Genomic DNA, 16,341 nt, shown 5'->3' on the forward strand with positions numbered 1-16,341 from the left:
CTCGTTTCAATTTCTCAGCCTATTCTTATCATCTTAGTGTAACTAAACTAAAACGCAATGATCAACTCACAACTTTAGCGAACCGCCGTAAAATTTCCAGACTGTGTCTGTTTCATAAATTCTATCATCATCATCATCCACATCTCATCTTCACTATCAGCCCCGCACATCGCATCTCCAATCGCACAAACCACGGGAAGGCAGTCTACCCTCCCCCTGCCCGCACGTTTGCGCATCTGTCATCATTTTTCGTTCATACAGCAAGAGACTGGAATGACCTGCCAAACGCCATCGTTGAACAGATCGACTCATCGTCATTCAGATCGCCAATTGAAGAAATTTACTGCTGATGTTCCACCCCCTCATGTAATACCCCTTCAATGGGGCCTTTGAGTTATTGATAAATACAAACAATATATATATACATCACTCTGGCGAAGGCCGGACCCCGGCCGAAACGTTAGTAATAAAGTGCTTTTTGCCTATGCCCTCTTCTCATAAGCTTTATATATATATATATATATATATATATATATATATATATATATATATATATATATATATATATATATATATATATATATATATATATATATATATATATATATATATATATATATATTGTTAGACCTCATTAATGCCCGCGCGGCGCTGTCGGTTCGGTGCAGTAATTAAATAGCTCAAGAACTGAGCTTCTCTATTTTGGGCATCATGATTTTCTCTACATAGACATACGTTAATGCTTAAAAAGGGTATTCACACGTGTGATGTGCTGATGACGCACATGACGACTTGCGACTGCCGAACCCTAAACTTTAGACTTCCGTTGTAAATGTAGCAAAAAGCAATTATATCCAAACAGTAGATTTCTTTCATGCACGGCAGTAATGGCTCGAGGGAGATGCTTGTCAGTGTCTTAGACACGTGGGTTTAGTAAAAGCTAAGCAACCCGACAGTCTCGTAAGGTGCATAGTTCTGCTTGCTTATGCGGCGGATAGCCTGACCCGACGACGGGGCCTAATGATGCCCGCCTAGGGGTCTGAGTGCTCTCGGCATTCCGCTTCGCCCTACGGCTTTCTGATTGCGCAAGAAATCTGGATTCACGTGGAGCATGAATAAAAGACATCGGAGTTTCGGTAACGCGTGCATCCTTTAATTACACTAAATCAAAGTCTTGTTTCTTGTGCGCAGCGTCTCGGTGTTGCCGATTGTCTTGCGAATGTGCTTTCGTGTTCTCCGTGTCACTTTGTACCGTACCTTTGAAGCACAGGCAATTTTTAAATCTAAGTCTTCCACAGCACCTGTGCAATTTCAGCATCAAGTGAGTTGTATGACGAGAAGCAGACATTTACGGTGACTCTTTACCATACGCGCATCCCGCCTGCTTTAGAATATGCATAGTCGTTCATTATCGAGGATCTACAGCCAATGTCAAAATGTTTAGCGACTAAACTGTTTGCACTTGCGTCAAGCTGTGTGTCTCATTATGCGTAGCCTGTCTGCACAAATCCTTGCAGATGAAGCGAACTCTCTTCCACGTCGCTCGTGTTGTTGAAATTTTCGATAGTGCTACAAAAGCCTGAATAAACTGTTAGAAACAAACCGGTTGGCTTGGTCACCTTCGGCAAAGGCCGCAAAATACTTTGCCAGTTCGTCCCAAACAAGTCTAATATAATTCATCAAATTTAAGAACACACTGGTTCTCATTTTGTATGTCTCACGCTGTTTAGGCACCAAAATATTCCGCTCCACGTTAGCTACGATCCTGATATATTTTTGGGCGAATCCCGCTAACTTCTACATAAAGCTGTAGCCTTGGCTGCATATGATGCTTGTTTTAGGAAGAAACGGCAATGCTCAACAGACAAAGTTATTTACATACTGGAATGCATGGTTTGGCACACATTATATCAGCAACAGTTGTAGTTTTTCTTTAGCTGCTGAATCGTGGAGTGTTACATGCTTGTCGGTGTAAATGGGGTGTCAGTTTGCAAGAAGCGTACTCTGCATTTGTTAGAAATCCACGGGACGGGAACTGGTTTTATGGCCACACATTTCTGTAATATTTCATAACTGCTTGACCCAACAAGCATGCTTCATGGTACCGCAGAAACAAACAACTGAAGTCCTTCGACGGTGGGTGAAACAACACTCCACCTTTTCTGTAAGCCTCACGCCTGCCTACCTAATAGACGCCTGGTTGTCCTCACAATGCTGTCTAATAAATGCGTACGCTAAATAAAAAAATTGTTATCAACAGGACTTTGAACTAGTAGCAGGATTCCAAAGCATTCGTGATATTTCACCCTTCTGTGAAGTGTCTAAGTGGAAACCATATTTGTACGGAATAATGAATCCGGCCTTATACGTTACAAGGTGTTTGTTTAGGGCTTTAATTCTTGAGAATTGCTGTCGGTCTTGTTGATTTCGTTAGTTCCACTCGACAACCGCGTTCCGATCACTTGAAAGCATGCAATCACACTACACATCCAATGAGTAATTATCTCCCGAGAAAAAGAATCCAGTACGCAACTCCTAATGATGCATACCTTGTTCGCAGCATGCGGCGAACAATCGCTGAATTTTCCACCCGGCTTAACAAACGCATCGACAGAAAAACTACTTTTGCTGAATGAATAACTTATAACTTGATCTCTTCTTCCCTTAGCAAAACTCTATTTGCGTCGAGAACACCAACTAGTCGTCCTAAATTGATTTAAGTGGAAAACTTCCACTTGAATGCCCCTAATTTGCATAGATATTGCCTTGCGGTGCCAAGTTCGTATGCCTCCAAAGGTACCAGTAACATGTTTCTGCATACAGGGTAAGGATTTTAAGCCACCCCGCGCAATGCTGGAAACTTCTTTTTTTCTCACGCATACTTGTACAAATCCTACCGAAAAATGCATTTTGGCTTTCGAATTCTGTCTTAAGGGTCTGCACATATAAATCACAACGTAATAAGATGCGACCAATGTGTTTCAAAACTTCCATTTTTTCTCCTCTTAGAGGGGAGACTTTTTTTTTTTACTTTCATCTGGAACGTCATAATAAAGTGCTGTTCCTACCTGTTACGACACGATACTAACGCAACATATTATGGCATATTACTCCACACTTCTATTTACTTGGCTTTCTGTTTTGCCGACTTTTTTTCTGTGACTCTGAAACTATGCTCAAGGCTGAATGGTCAAGTTTTTTTGTTTTTGCTAGTGGTATGCACGTTTGTGTTTATTGCTGAAAAATTTCCTGAAAAATTTTCTGCGTGCGGACAGCCACCTCCCCATAGGCTTTTCCTGACTTTCGAACAATTGAAGCGTTAGTCTGATATGCCAGCGACGAGTTTTGCATCTCTCCAAACTCATTTTCTGTGGCGCCGCGGTCGCTCAGTGGTTATAGCGCTGGGCTAAAGACCCGAAATTCGCGGGTGAAATCCTGCCCGCGGCGGCCGCATTCCGATTGCGGTGAAATCATAGAGGCCCATATACTGCGCAATGTCAGTGCATGTTAAACGTTCAATAGGGGTCGATATCATCCGCAACTCTCCACTCCAGCATCCCTCATAGCCTGAGTTGTACTGGGACGTTAAACACCATAAATAAACCGACCAAACAACCACATCTTGCGAAATCTGTATAGCCCGCTGTGCACAGAAATCATCATTACCTGGTCGCCTCTTATGGTACTGTGTCACGGATTCTGGGAGAACATTCGGGCCAAGGGAATGAACTAGGCAACAGGTGTACCCACACAGGCGCACATTTAACACACTCTGAGTGACACAAACACTGCCACACAAAACTAACAGAAAACACAGACTACCGTTACACCCGTCCCGAGAACACCCAGTCTACTAGTGTTCGCCGTTCATGCTCAAGGTTCGGGGCTGATGAAGCGTTGCACGGGTCCAGTCAGTGGCATCAGGGTAGCTGCATTCGAGGTGGCTGGAAGTGTTCAGGCTGGCGTCGCTGTCGTTGTCGTTGGTGACGTCGTACGGGCTCCCGGTCCAAGTGCCCATGGAGGCGATGCTGCTGATGTTGGAGTTGGGGGCACCACCCGGATGGGCGGCAAAAGCGCTGGAGGCACCCGTGGCCGTAGCAGGCGGTTGCGTAAGCCGTTGACTTGCTGGAACGGGCTCAGGAACGGCAGGAAGTAACTGGTGCGACGCCCTTGAGCTCGAGATCACCGAAGCAGTAGCCGGCATTGCGCTCTTCCAGCCGAGGTCTTCCTGACCCACCGGAACCTCCATTTATCTGTTCTTCCCCCTCTCCCCGCTATCCCTTGCACTTTTACAACTTCATATTATCTTCTCCACCAATCATGTCTTCCCACCTCACCAAATACTTCATCTTCTTTGTCCTTGGGTTAATACAAGTCATGCTTATCGTGATGCTCGTCGTCTTCTCCAAACTTCTTTCGACCATACTTGTATTTGAAACCTCCAATCACGTGTCACAAAGGCCTCCACTCTCATGAGTTTTTCCCCAAAAACTGCTCATATAATCACCATCTTCAAGTGTTTTAGCAAACCGACTATCTACTGTAGCGATTCTGGACTCCGCACACAACATAATGCAGATGTCAAGCACGCACCAAAAGCACACCACTGACACATCACACCAAATTGCTTTTACAGAACATTAACACATTAATTAACATATTAATGTCCGCAATACACTCTGATGTATATGGACACAGCAACAACAAGAAAATCGGTGGTGGTTTAGCTCTCTTTAAACCTGTAGCGACGCTATAGCTACAGCTGACAGAGTGGAACTTGCTCAGTTGAATTGCAGTGCCGCCTGCAGCTGCTCCGTACCACGTGACCGACCACCTGACAGCGTGGTGGCGCAGCCACAGGGTAGCAGCGCTGCCACACTGAAGGCTCGAAATGCTACCGCGATGTAGCCAAGGGTGTGACATTCCCGTAGAGCCAATGGGGACGATTTTGAAATGCGACGGTGGCGGTGCCTGGGAGTTGGCGGTAAAAACATAAATTGCTCAAAACTTTTTGAAACAAGCTCAGCCAAGCCAATCCAGAAAAATCCAATATGGCGGCGTTTGTTTACCCGGCTGGTTGCGGGCGGTTGCTCGCGCGTTCGTGGTGCTGGCTGCCGCTAGCTCGATGCAAGCTTCGTAAATACTGGTGACTTGCTGCTCCCGCGCTGCATTCCCGCTTGATTTCCTAAGTACTTACGACATCTGCTTACCCGCTTTTGCATTTCGATGTGTCTGTTGAGGCAGCACGGTGCATGGTGGCGAGCGGCGCGGCCAGCGCGGCTGATTAGCAGCTGCTTAGGGCGCTCGCTCGAGTACCAAAAACGTAAATAGTTTTCTCCAAAGAACAGTTTATTAAAGGAAACATCAGTAGTGACAATCGATGTACAAAAGTGATTTTAGGCATCTTGGGCATTGCAATATCAGTGACAATCGTTCTAAAAATCAAAATTAATAAATTCCATTATGGAAACCTAGAACACATGAGCGAGTGCACAGAGAATATATACAGGGTACAAAGAGGTAAGGTACTATCAAGGTAGGTCCGGTACATATAAGCATGTGCTACATTCATGTAGCATATGCTTTTGTGCAGGTTCAGATGAACAGCAGTGAAGTACAACATCCGAGATGTATTGAAATGTATCTGTCTGTGGCTATGCATACACACATACAGAGAAGGGCAGCGAAAAGTTTCAGCCTTTCACTCGTTGCATCAGACTAAGGACAACATAATATGCTGCAGTGCTATAACTTAGTAAACAGATGCCATGAAAAGAACTTAGGTAACCTTGGGCACGTTTAGCTCTTGGCAGATGAGTTACAGGCTTGCATGCTTTAGGACACAGCTCGTCTGCCATGCCCTATTTTGGTTTCTTTGTTTTGTAGATACCAAGGGGAGGAAGATGCAACCAGGGCAGGCCGAGAATTGTGTGGAGAAGCGACTTTATGAAAATTCTCTGAACAGTTGTGGCCGTGGCTGGTGACGAACAGTAATTGGAGGTCATTAATTCAGCTTGCGATGACACATTGGGGTGTAACAAAATATGCGTGCGTATAAATAACTCATCTGAGAAATGAAAACGCACAGGGTTCGTAACAGGCCAGTAATGTTTCTCTATGTGGCGTTATACTGCATCTACCACAATGTCCAGTTATTATATTACTGAATGGTAAATTGCAAGTGGTCCGTGTACTGTACAGTATCTGCAAACGCTTATGGACGCCACACAGTTCAGCGTAATGCGCCGGCCGCTGCTATTGTGCCCCTCATGACCCATGTGTTGCTCCAAAAGGTGAAACCCCCAAACGCTACAACTTCCAGAAGGAAAAAAAAAGCAACTACAAATAGCACCGCAGCATATTTCGAGCACGCTTGTATTGGACACCAGCAAACATGTCAAACATTTTTCATCTTATGCGTACACCCCTCTTAAATGTTACAGAGCCGAGCACCTGAGCCAGTCCGCGTTTGCTGCCTGTGGGTTCTGCTCTCTGTTTCATACATCAGGTGCAATGCTGTCAAAGCTAGCGCTCTTGTTTGCGCTGCCTGCATCCATGACCAAAAAGTAGTGCGTTCCTTGTGGTGAGCGAAACATGGTGAATGCTTTGCCTACAGGCTTACTACATGACGCATTTGTCATGAGCTTGATTAAATGCACTGTTATTGCTGACGACACGCTGTTGCTTTGTCAGTCCTCAGACCACTCGGCCACAAAACAAGCACGGAATAACATACCTCCCTTCATTTTTTCTTGCTGATTACTTTCGTACATTTCACTGTGTTGTACCTTATGTCTGAAATGAACTGTAGCTATCACCAATTTTCCCAGCAGCATAACAGAGGGCAAGCCATGACCAGAGGTTGCCAAGTTATATACCACAAGAACTCCTGGGTTCCGCAGAGCACTTTTTGGTTTTTGCGAGCACCTGAATCGATGTATGCTTCAACATTATGGTGTGCTTCACAAATTTACTTTTTGCACAAATGGCACTGTTACTGATCATAAGAACTATGGTTAGCATACAGCCAGTCATTAACTGAATTCTGGCATTCCTTGAAGGGCACTGAGCCTGTATACTTGTCACGCAGGAAGAAAGAGAAGCCAAAACAAAACGGTTTCCCTAGCACCTCTTGTAAGTTGTTAGCATTCAGCAATATTAATTTGAGAACCAATGGTCATAGCAATGCTCATACTAACAAGGCACACAAGGCTTCTAGAAGGCAAACTTGTACTTTGTAAAAGAAGTAACGCAGCAGGAGCAAAAGCAGTCAGTACAGTATATGTGCAATCGGAGCAGAATTACGGATAAACAGGTACATAAATACTTATATACATAAAAAATAAATAGTACAACAAAAAGTTAAAGAGAGAGCACATGTGTAGTAAGTAGGCAGCATTAAAAATCCAAATACAATAATATCCTAACACAGTGCCTCATGAATTTAGCCGGCTAATTTGCGCCTCTTTCTGGCGGGAGCACTCTGTTTTGTTTTTGACGTCATGCTCCTGTTTAAAAAGGAAAGGTGCCAATGCAGCCTTGTGCGGCAGAATAATTTAAGGAATTTAATTTTGCAGCCTAATGAACAGAAAACAGCTTGCTGGTTAGGCATCCTCTCAACAAGATTCCTGGACACATTGGACAAATGAGCACAGCAAGAGATTTCTTTTCTGAAGGCCGAATCCAATTTCTTTATATAATTTAGACATGCCTCAGAAGTTGCGGCAATTGACTGGAAAAGGTGCTCGGGAACACCATTCTCCTTGAGTAGTGCAAAGAATTGGTGTCGTCCATGGAGAGAGCCACCGTCTGCTGCAAGGAGTGTTCCCTCACATGTGCATTCTGTGGTTCTCTGGTCAAGAAAGCTCTTCACAAGAGTGCCAGCAACATGGTACACAACATTTTCGTATACTATGTCAGGGGCATCTTGTGAAGACGCCTGCAAGTCAGATGAACCTGAGCCTTGTTGCCTGCTGTGGCTTGTGCTTGGAGTGCTGCTTGGTGACAATACTGCAGAAACACTCTCCAAGTTGGTGAGGAACGCATGTGTTGTCACTTCGCAGTTTCCTTGCGAAAGTTTGAAAAGTTGGCCAATCCAAATATGTTTTACAGCAGCCACGAATTGGTACACATTAGGTGTCTCATTGCAGCCATGTTTTTGACGAACTATTGCAAAAAAATTTTCCAACGGATCCTGCTGCAACCGACGAGTGAAAAGATGAGTGTAATCGAAATCTGCCTTTAGATCTGTCCACAGCAGAAGTAAGGCTTTGATTGTAATCTGCCAACCTTTGATGGTGTGTGGTTGCTTGTCCAGAGGACCACCAAAATGCCATTGGGCGATCCAATCTATGCACGACTCAAGGAAGACATGATGTTCCGAGCCTTCTGTCATTGCGTACCGCAACTTGTCGTCCTGCTTTTTCAGGGCCGAACTGTTCAGGCAGTCAAAAAGCTTATCCATCCTTTCCGTGAACTCTGCTGTAAATTTTGCATCAACAGGAAGCTCTTGAATGGCAATGAGAGTGAGGAGTGCCACAGATACGGATTCGCTGAACACTTGTGTGGCGTACTTCACTCTCATGTCAGCAAAGGGCATCCTGTAGATGTGTTGCTCTTTTAGTTTTTTTGCCAATCTGCTTTTGAGATGCTCAACTGGTGTTTTGGAGGCCCGATCAATGTGACGAGTTTTTTTGTAAAGGGTTTCGATGTGTGTCCAGTCAACAACCTCAGAGCCAATGGTGAGCTTATGTCGTCGCAAATTATTTCTTGTGCATTTGATTAGGTGTGGGGTGTCAAACATGAAGTATATTTTGCGGTTGTTGACAACAAAATATGGTTCATGGATAGAATGGATGAGCATTCTTGACAGACTCACATTGTTCGACCCTTGATCACAAATGACCGCTTTCACCAGAAGACCTTTGGTTTGAAGCTGCTGAATTAAATCTAATAGCAGCTTGCGCATTGCAAGAACTGAAGTTGCATTGTGGGACGCTGCAAAGGCTACTGGCTGCATCCAACTTCTTGATATGCCAGACACCGCCATAACAAGGGCTATGTTTGCCACACGAGAAGTCCTAGTATTCCCATCATCTGTGAAGCCAATTACAATATCTTTTGATTGATCATACATCAAATTTTTTTTCAAGGATATTTCATCGAATAAAAGACAGCATGCTTTGTCTTGTAGTGGCCAATCTTTTGTAATTGATTCTATTGCATCCATGGCACCTGGAATGATACCAGGTGTCATTGGGATGTCTGCCAGCCAGCGCCTTAGCGTCCTCACATGTGGCAAATGGAGCTTTTCTCTGAGGAAGCGATAAGCTTTTGGAGAGTGAAAGAACAAATTGAGAGCGAATTGTTTAATTTGTTTTGACCAGTGCTTTTTGGATTTCGGAAATGAGCAGAGCCTGATTTGAGCTTTAACCAATTCAAAAAGGTCTTGTGGCAAATGCGGTTCAAGCTTGTTGAGAGCCTCCTGCTGCGTTACTCGCCTTGTGTCGTGCCTTTTCCTAATCCGACTCAGTGCCTTTCGGTACCTGTCGCTTCGAGAATGCAACTTCTCGAAGCGCTTTTTGGTGCGAGGGGTGTACACAACTGCGCCCTTCCTCCGCCGACTCTTGGGCGTTCCTGATGCTGGTGTCATCACTGGCTGTCTGACACTCTCTTTGGCACCGCTGAGGCCACTAGGACCAGCTTCAGCTGCAAAAAATATATAAAAAAAGCATATTTATGTTTGCCTCAGAGCGAGACCTACATCTACATCCCTCACAAAATCAAGATTAGGGTGCAGTCACAGGGCTACAGGTTGCCAAACTTGCAGGGCAATGTTTTTGTGTGAAATGATGAATACAGTCGTGCCCCGTTAATATGATCCTCGCTGATAGGGACAGTTTTTTCTGGCGACCAACTTTACGCCTCGCTTAAATGGAAACTAGTTGCTCGTAATACAGACAGGGTAATAGTTAATGGATCTCATTGTTATCCATGTGTTTTGCCTGCTTAATATTCAGAGCAATTTTTCATGACAAGCTTAAGTTAAGCAAATGGAAAAAAACCAGAAATATTTATGTGCAGTAAAGCGATACCTACACGCTGTTACGGGCCTGCCGATACCCATCATGAATATATCAAGGTTACCGATGCATACTTTTTCATTGAAGTGGAAGGTTGTAGTTTGCAATAAATTCTAATGTTTTCTTGAGTACTTACCATAATCAGGTGAGTCCCATGATGCTGATGCAATCACTCTGATGGGTGTGCTTTGGGCAGCACCTGTCAAATAAATAAACACACTGTGGGAGGCTTCAACCAAGTATTTTAATTCTCAGGTGCACATTTTTAGCCTGGCTACGCAGCGTGTATGTGAATGGTAAGCAACAGGCTAGTGAAGCAATTTTAAGAACAAGTACCTGAGAAGGCTATCCAATGTTTTCATTGAGCTGAATGAAAAATTACCTGTAAATATAATTCTGTACAGATAACACAGGGGTCCACCACGTAAACAATGCATTCATACATATGCACACAGAAAAATATATGAAATACTAGTTGGTGAGCATAAAGTTAACACTTGTTTCTTCTCTTCTGAAACAAATGTCTGGCATCCGAAGTAGTGGTACAGTAAGATGTGCCGACGTGCACCTAATTATTGCACACCACGACATAATTGCACACTGCTGCTATTGCAGAGGGTTAATTTATTACGTGCAAATCTGCAGCAATAGTGCTGCAGTCTATTGTTGAATTTTCATAGATTATCACTGCACTATTAGTGCATTGCACCTACCTTCTTCGTCAGCTGGGGGAGGGGGCGTAGTCTGCACATCAGTGAGCTGCGGGGCACGTGAAGAGTGTGGGTCGTCTGCAATTAAACGACCGCTTAGACACTCCCAATCTAAAGAAATCAGCCAGCAAAGTAATTACATATGTTTATTTTTTTGTGCTATGACAGAGCCCTCAGCATAAGTAATACTGCATTACAGGGTTAGCCTGAACCAAATGAAAAGTTCTTCATTTCAAGCTGTAATGTAAAACAGATCCTGACTTAGTGCACCTACCTGTGTCATGGACAGCAGAATCTGCACCAGCAATTGTGCCTAGCCCAAGTGTTGATGGCAACGGCAAGTAGTCTGAAATATAGGTACCACTTAGTTACTCCCAAGGAAAACAAACCAACTGGTGTAGTGAGACATTAGGAATGTTTTCCTATGCAAGATTGCAGGAAGACTTACCGTGACCAAGCATGACTTCCACTGGTGCAGCAGTGGACTGTAGTGGTGAAGCGGATTCAATGCCTATGCGAACAAGGAAAAAAAGATAGCCAATCAAGCTCTGCATAGCAGCACCTTCTGCTCAGTGCACAGTATGGCCTTGATGTTCTATTTGGAACGGTTTCTCTTGCTGGGAGTTAGTGTGATCTTAAATTGGGCTTAAATCGTTTTTGTGAGTTTGTAGGCAGTTACGATTAAAAAGGAAAAATTTGTGCGATCAATATACCGCGACATACAAAATAGCACAGCAGCACACAGGAAGAAGAATGAAAACACACAAACGAACACTTTACTGTGAACCACGAGGCCATAAATTCACTTGATGTGCATTGTAGGAAATACAAATCAAACTGCAAACCTATCTATGAAGCGTGCAATGTCACCACTATTAATGCTTGCAAACTTATTCCCGAAATCATTCAGGAAGAAATCAGATAGCCTAAGTGACATGTGCATCGCTAAATATCCTGGCGGGTTGCTCCTCAAAGAACCATTTTTACCTTAGAAACCGGTAAAATGTTTACCCTCCATGCTTGCACAATATGCGGCCACTTCATGTATAATTACCGCCTCGTGTGTCACAATAAGCTGCTGGCAGTTTGTGCGTGTGTGTGTTCTTTCTTGACCCTGTGTGCTATTTTGGAGTGAATTCGCGCAGTCTGCCCTCTATTCACCGCAGCGAACAGTAAGTAATAATGACAAGAATACTAAACATAGAGTTGTAAAAATTATTTTCCTCACTGCTGCTGGAGTGCACTATCCAGCATCTGATTGTTAATATGGTTAAGAGAAATTTAAGCTACAACATGGTACACAACTGCAGTCTGATGCAACTGAAACAATGGCCACATGACATTGAAGCAGGAAAGTTTTGTGCCCGGGAAGTGATGTTTGCAGTTAGCCTCTATGAATGCAATTGTTCCCTTTGGTCTTACATTTACAGGATGGGTTTTTCTGAAAATAGTGCCCTCACCTTGTGCCGCACCTCCTTCATAGAAATCTGCAACAAAAAAGCCACAGGATACACTGAGGGATCAAGCTTGGGAAGAATTTACTGGGAGAGGAATTTTGCTTACCCGGGTGCACCAAGGCTCTCAGACGAGGCTCATGCACCTTCACGGAAGGGACTGCTTCATGCGTGAGCCTTGTGCAGGCATCACTAGTGAAGCAATCCCTCGTGAAGTGCTTTGAGCAGAGCCTGTATGTTTTGTAGACCTTTTCCCTTGGTGTCTCCAGGAGTTCAAGCCTATTGGCATATTTCAGCCAAATGGAGAATCTGAAAAACAGCCAAATAACATGATTTCATACATTTTAAAGGTTTGCATACCTCACTTCAGGAATGCTTATTAGCATCTCCTTACACAGCAAAGGGGTACGAACATTATATAACATATATGCGTGAAAACAACTGTGGCAGGATGCAAGCAAAATAAGACAGCAGTTTGTAACAATGTGCCACAGCCTGCTAGTCTATTGCTATGCTGGCCAATCGAAACGATGAATGAAATCACCTTTTTAATGTCTGGCTATGATCGACAAGCCAGAACCTTTAAAATTCTTGAGCTTATGTTTTCTTTTGTGATCTGCTTTTGGTTTAGGTAACAATAACTAGTTCTTTGTTCCAACTGCTTTTTGGGTGCGGCATAATTTTGTGCAGCAGATAGAAATGGGGACAGAGCTTCACTGCAGACTTAAGCTCTATCTGATCATAGCAATTATTCCACTCACACTTTTCTCTAGGTAACTGCATACTAACCACCACCCATGATTCGTTCTTTTCTAATTCCTCCATTAAACACAAGTGCCAATGTAGCTATGCTATGGCAGACAGCTGCTTGCCCACAAATTTGAAGTCTGGATTAAGAACAGCAGGTAAATGAACCAGTAGGCACAGTTTTTCATCTTTTGCTTTCACTGTGATCAAATGGGAAGTGTGAAAGGGATGTGAGCAGAACATCAACAGGAAACACTGCTCTTTCAAGAAACTGAAGGTGCAGGCAAATAGCATGGGTCCAGAAGAAGGGGAAAAAAGTGCTTAAGCAAGGGAAATGTCCCAAAAAAGACACAGACAAGAAGAAAGCGACCTTCGCCTTCCCCTCACCCACCCGCCGGAAACGAGCGTTTCCGGCGTACTAGGCGAAACTATTTGCGAGCTTCCCAAAAGCTGTCAAGGACAAGGCGCGAGATAAGAGACATATGTGAGGAGATGGGAATAATGCGGAGAGTTCAGAGCCCTCCAAGGTCAGTCGTGCGCCCCGCGAGCGAGCAGCGTAGAGGACAGCCGGGGTGGAGTGTGGAGCGAAATTTACAATGCTGGAGCGGCAGCACTACGGTAGGCAATAGTTTCGAGAAACGCTTCCACGGAGTACATGGGTGGTTGAGCGCGGATATCGCGAGGAACAGCTCCGGTAAAAGTAAGAAAAACAAGACCGGCGGACTTTCTATATGCGGCTCACGGCGTGCAATGGACTTTCAGCGCGGTGTCCAACACTAGTGGTGTTAGTCTGAACAGCTCGATAATTTATGTGACGTGCATCACTGCTGCAGAAACCATGCACGAACACGCAAGAAATAATATTCAAGCGCGCTGAACTCCGTAAAGAAACAGCCAAACTGAGCATTACAATTACTCCGCTGACGACGCTATAGGCACAGAAGTTAGAATATTCATATTTAAAATACACTCTGAGGGCACCGGAATCTGCGGGGAATAAGCTTTTAAAGGCAGCGAGAAAAGTCAGTGAGTCAGACACACACACACACACATGCGAACAAGCAAGCAAGGTAACTAACGGTCCCACGCTTACGAGAGGCAACGGCTGTTGGGCCATCTCAAACTGCAGCACCTTCCCTTAATTTTGCTTTAATGTCCTTAAACGTACTTATCAAACTCATCTCGCAAAACCAAAGCCACTGCAGTAAACAGCGCCAGGTAAAACTAGTTCTATTCCGTCGGCAATTTCAAATGGTAACGACCAAGGGCGGTCAAAACAAAGGCACAACGGTCGCCAACGGCTATGCAAAGAGGGATACGATAGTCAGTGAATTCATAAATACCTGTGGTCAGAAGGTAATCTGAAGAGATGTTCTCCACTCTTGCCGGATGTGCTGCACCACTTCGCGCAACAATACATATGCGACATGACGCTGAGGACGGTAATCACGCTGGTCCAGTGCGCACGTCGCGTCGGCAGTCGCTCGCGTAGTTTCGCTATGCTTGCGCCGGTCGCTGTCGTCTGCTGCCACTGCGCTGCAGCGTTGCCCGCGGCGGCACTGGCGGCGCAGACGCGTTGTGTCATTTTCGCAATTTATTTCTTTGATATACTATTTTTAATGCTTACGACTGGTTATATTTTCATTCATAAGCATGTTTGTGTTGTCTACTATGGTCGAGAAATTTTACTTTTTATTAGGCTTGACTCCAGCCGCGTTTGCTGCCAGATACCAGGATCGCTGCAATCGTTCCGACCGTGGCGACACTTACGGCGCGGACGCGCAACTTGCAACATGCCACAGCACTGATGTAGCTATCGCTACAAAAGATACACCCCAGAGATAGCTAGAGCTGTTTGGCTGGCTCTACTCATGAAGTCTTGTCCTTTTCTGCGGTATTCTTTCTTAAATAAAATTGAGGTTTATTAGTACCTTATGCCATTCTACACTTTTCTTCCCACTGCACGTTGCACCTCGGCGACATCAACTTTCTCCTTTGACACTACCGAGCATGGTACCTTGGGGGCCTACCGTACAGCTACTCTTCCTTCGTATTTTTTTCAACATATTTGCACGGAAAACCTTCTTGGTGTCATTCATCAATAAATCATAACCCATGCCATTTTTCTTCTGCGTCACAACGTGAGGGCCCTTTCATTGCATCAGTAACATATTATGATCCGTGTATAGCAGGATGAGAATCCTGTCACCCGGATTTAGATTTCTGCGAGTGGCTTTCATGTCTTAGTAGCCCTTATAGCGTTATCTCGCACTTTCCAGGCCTTGATGTGCAATCCTGCATGTTTCTTCCAACTTGTCCCGCAAGTCAGGAAAGTATGTGCATGTTGTCTTGAGATCTGACGAAATCTTTTTATTAGCCCATAGCTCCTTGAGTATTGTAAGTGAACCTATAACGGTTCTCCCAAACGTAATCGCGAATAGGGACTGACCAATACTAATTTGCGGCACTTCGCTGTAAGCGAATAGGAGAGCTGGGAGGTATCTATCCCAATGAGCAGGACACTCATGGTACAATCCCTGATTTCTTGAACCGCTCTACAAGCGATGGGAAGGTATGGTGCTTACACATGGGATGGTATATGGCGCTATTAGTAACTGCCTTACTGACAAAAGGCGGTTAACCTCCTTCATTAGTTCCGACGTGAAGTTCAAGCCATGATCACTCAAAATTTCCCTAGGGAGCCCATAACGTGAGAACATCTCCACAGGACGCTCCAACACTTCGATACTGTCAAAAGTATTCAATGAAATAGCGTCAAGATAACGAGTGGCCACGTCATTCAGGTTACGCACACATCTAGTGCCTTTGACGGATACTGGGGAGATTGGCCCCACAATGTCTATAGCCACTCTTTGCAAAGCTAGGTCGATGGCTGGCATCTTGCCCAGAGGTACGGGACCAACTCACCTATTTGGAACTGTGCGCCGGTACATGTCACATGTGCGAAAAAAGCTGAAAAACAAAGTGACTCACATGAGAAACAAAGTCACTCTGGTACCTGGCAAGATGGACTCCTCGGTGATTCTAGACACCATTTTGTGAACACCCTGGTGTCCGGCCATAATGGTGTCATATCCTAAGCGTAACACTGTATCTCGCATATCCTTCGGTAACCCGGCTGTCTTCAGTGGGCTTGGTGACTTGACGTCGAGGACTGGTTGGCTTCCTACGAGCGGGTCAGCAAGCACAACCGCTGGGCTGACGCCATGAAACATAACAACGTCATCTTTTACCTGGCTAATGTCGCAAATCTCTAGTTCCGCAACCACGAAGCGGATATCGCCACATGGTCCACATTCAAGACAATCTTCACTAGTGTATTTGGCC

The 16,341-nt window shown here is 44.6% G+C and overlaps 1 protein-coding gene across 1 annotated transcript; it reads right to left on the bottom strand.

Moving 5' to 3' along the window:
- Nucleotides 1-3,853: 3,853 nt before the first annotated feature.
- Nucleotides 3,854-14,802, bottom strand: LOC144134058 (uncharacterized). Its single transcript, XM_077667052.1, has 9 exons — nucleotides 14,337-14,802; nucleotides 12,356-12,555; nucleotides 12,253-12,279; nucleotides 11,241-11,303; nucleotides 11,067-11,138; nucleotides 10,796-10,870; nucleotides 10,219-10,281; nucleotides 7,913-9,708; nucleotides 3,854-4,228 (listed from the first exon to the last, which is right to left on the bottom strand). The coding sequence occupies exons 1-9, from the start codon at nucleotides 14,576-14,578 to the stop codon at nucleotides 3,854-3,856; spliced, it is 2,913 nt and encodes a 970-aa protein (XP_077523178.1). The 5' UTR covers nucleotides 14,579-14,802.
- Between the last annotated feature and the right edge of the window lie 1,539 nt (nucleotides 14,803-16,341).

Source organism: Amblyomma americanum, chromosome 5 (genome assembly GCF_052857255.1).
Source record: "Amblyomma americanum isolate KBUSLIRL-KWMA chromosome 5, ASM5285725v1, whole genome shotgun sequence".
Taxonomy (NCBI): domain Eukaryota; kingdom Metazoa; phylum Arthropoda; class Arachnida; order Ixodida; family Ixodidae; genus Amblyomma; species Amblyomma americanum.

Bases quoted from the DNA above. Each gene is read 5' to 3' on its own strand.
- LOC144134058 (XM_077667052.1), bottom strand. From the start codon at position 14,578: ATGACACAACGCGTCTGCGCCGCCAGTGCCGCCGCGGGCAACGCTGCA. The intron at 12,556-14,336 runs GTATTTATGAAT...GCTGTTTTTCAG, and splicing joins AGATTACCTTCTGACCACAG to ATTCTCCATTTGGCTGAAAT. The intron at 11,139-11,240 runs GTAAGTCTTCCT...CCTATATTTCAG, and splicing joins GGAAGTCATGCTTGGTCACG to ACTACTTGCCGTTGCCATCA.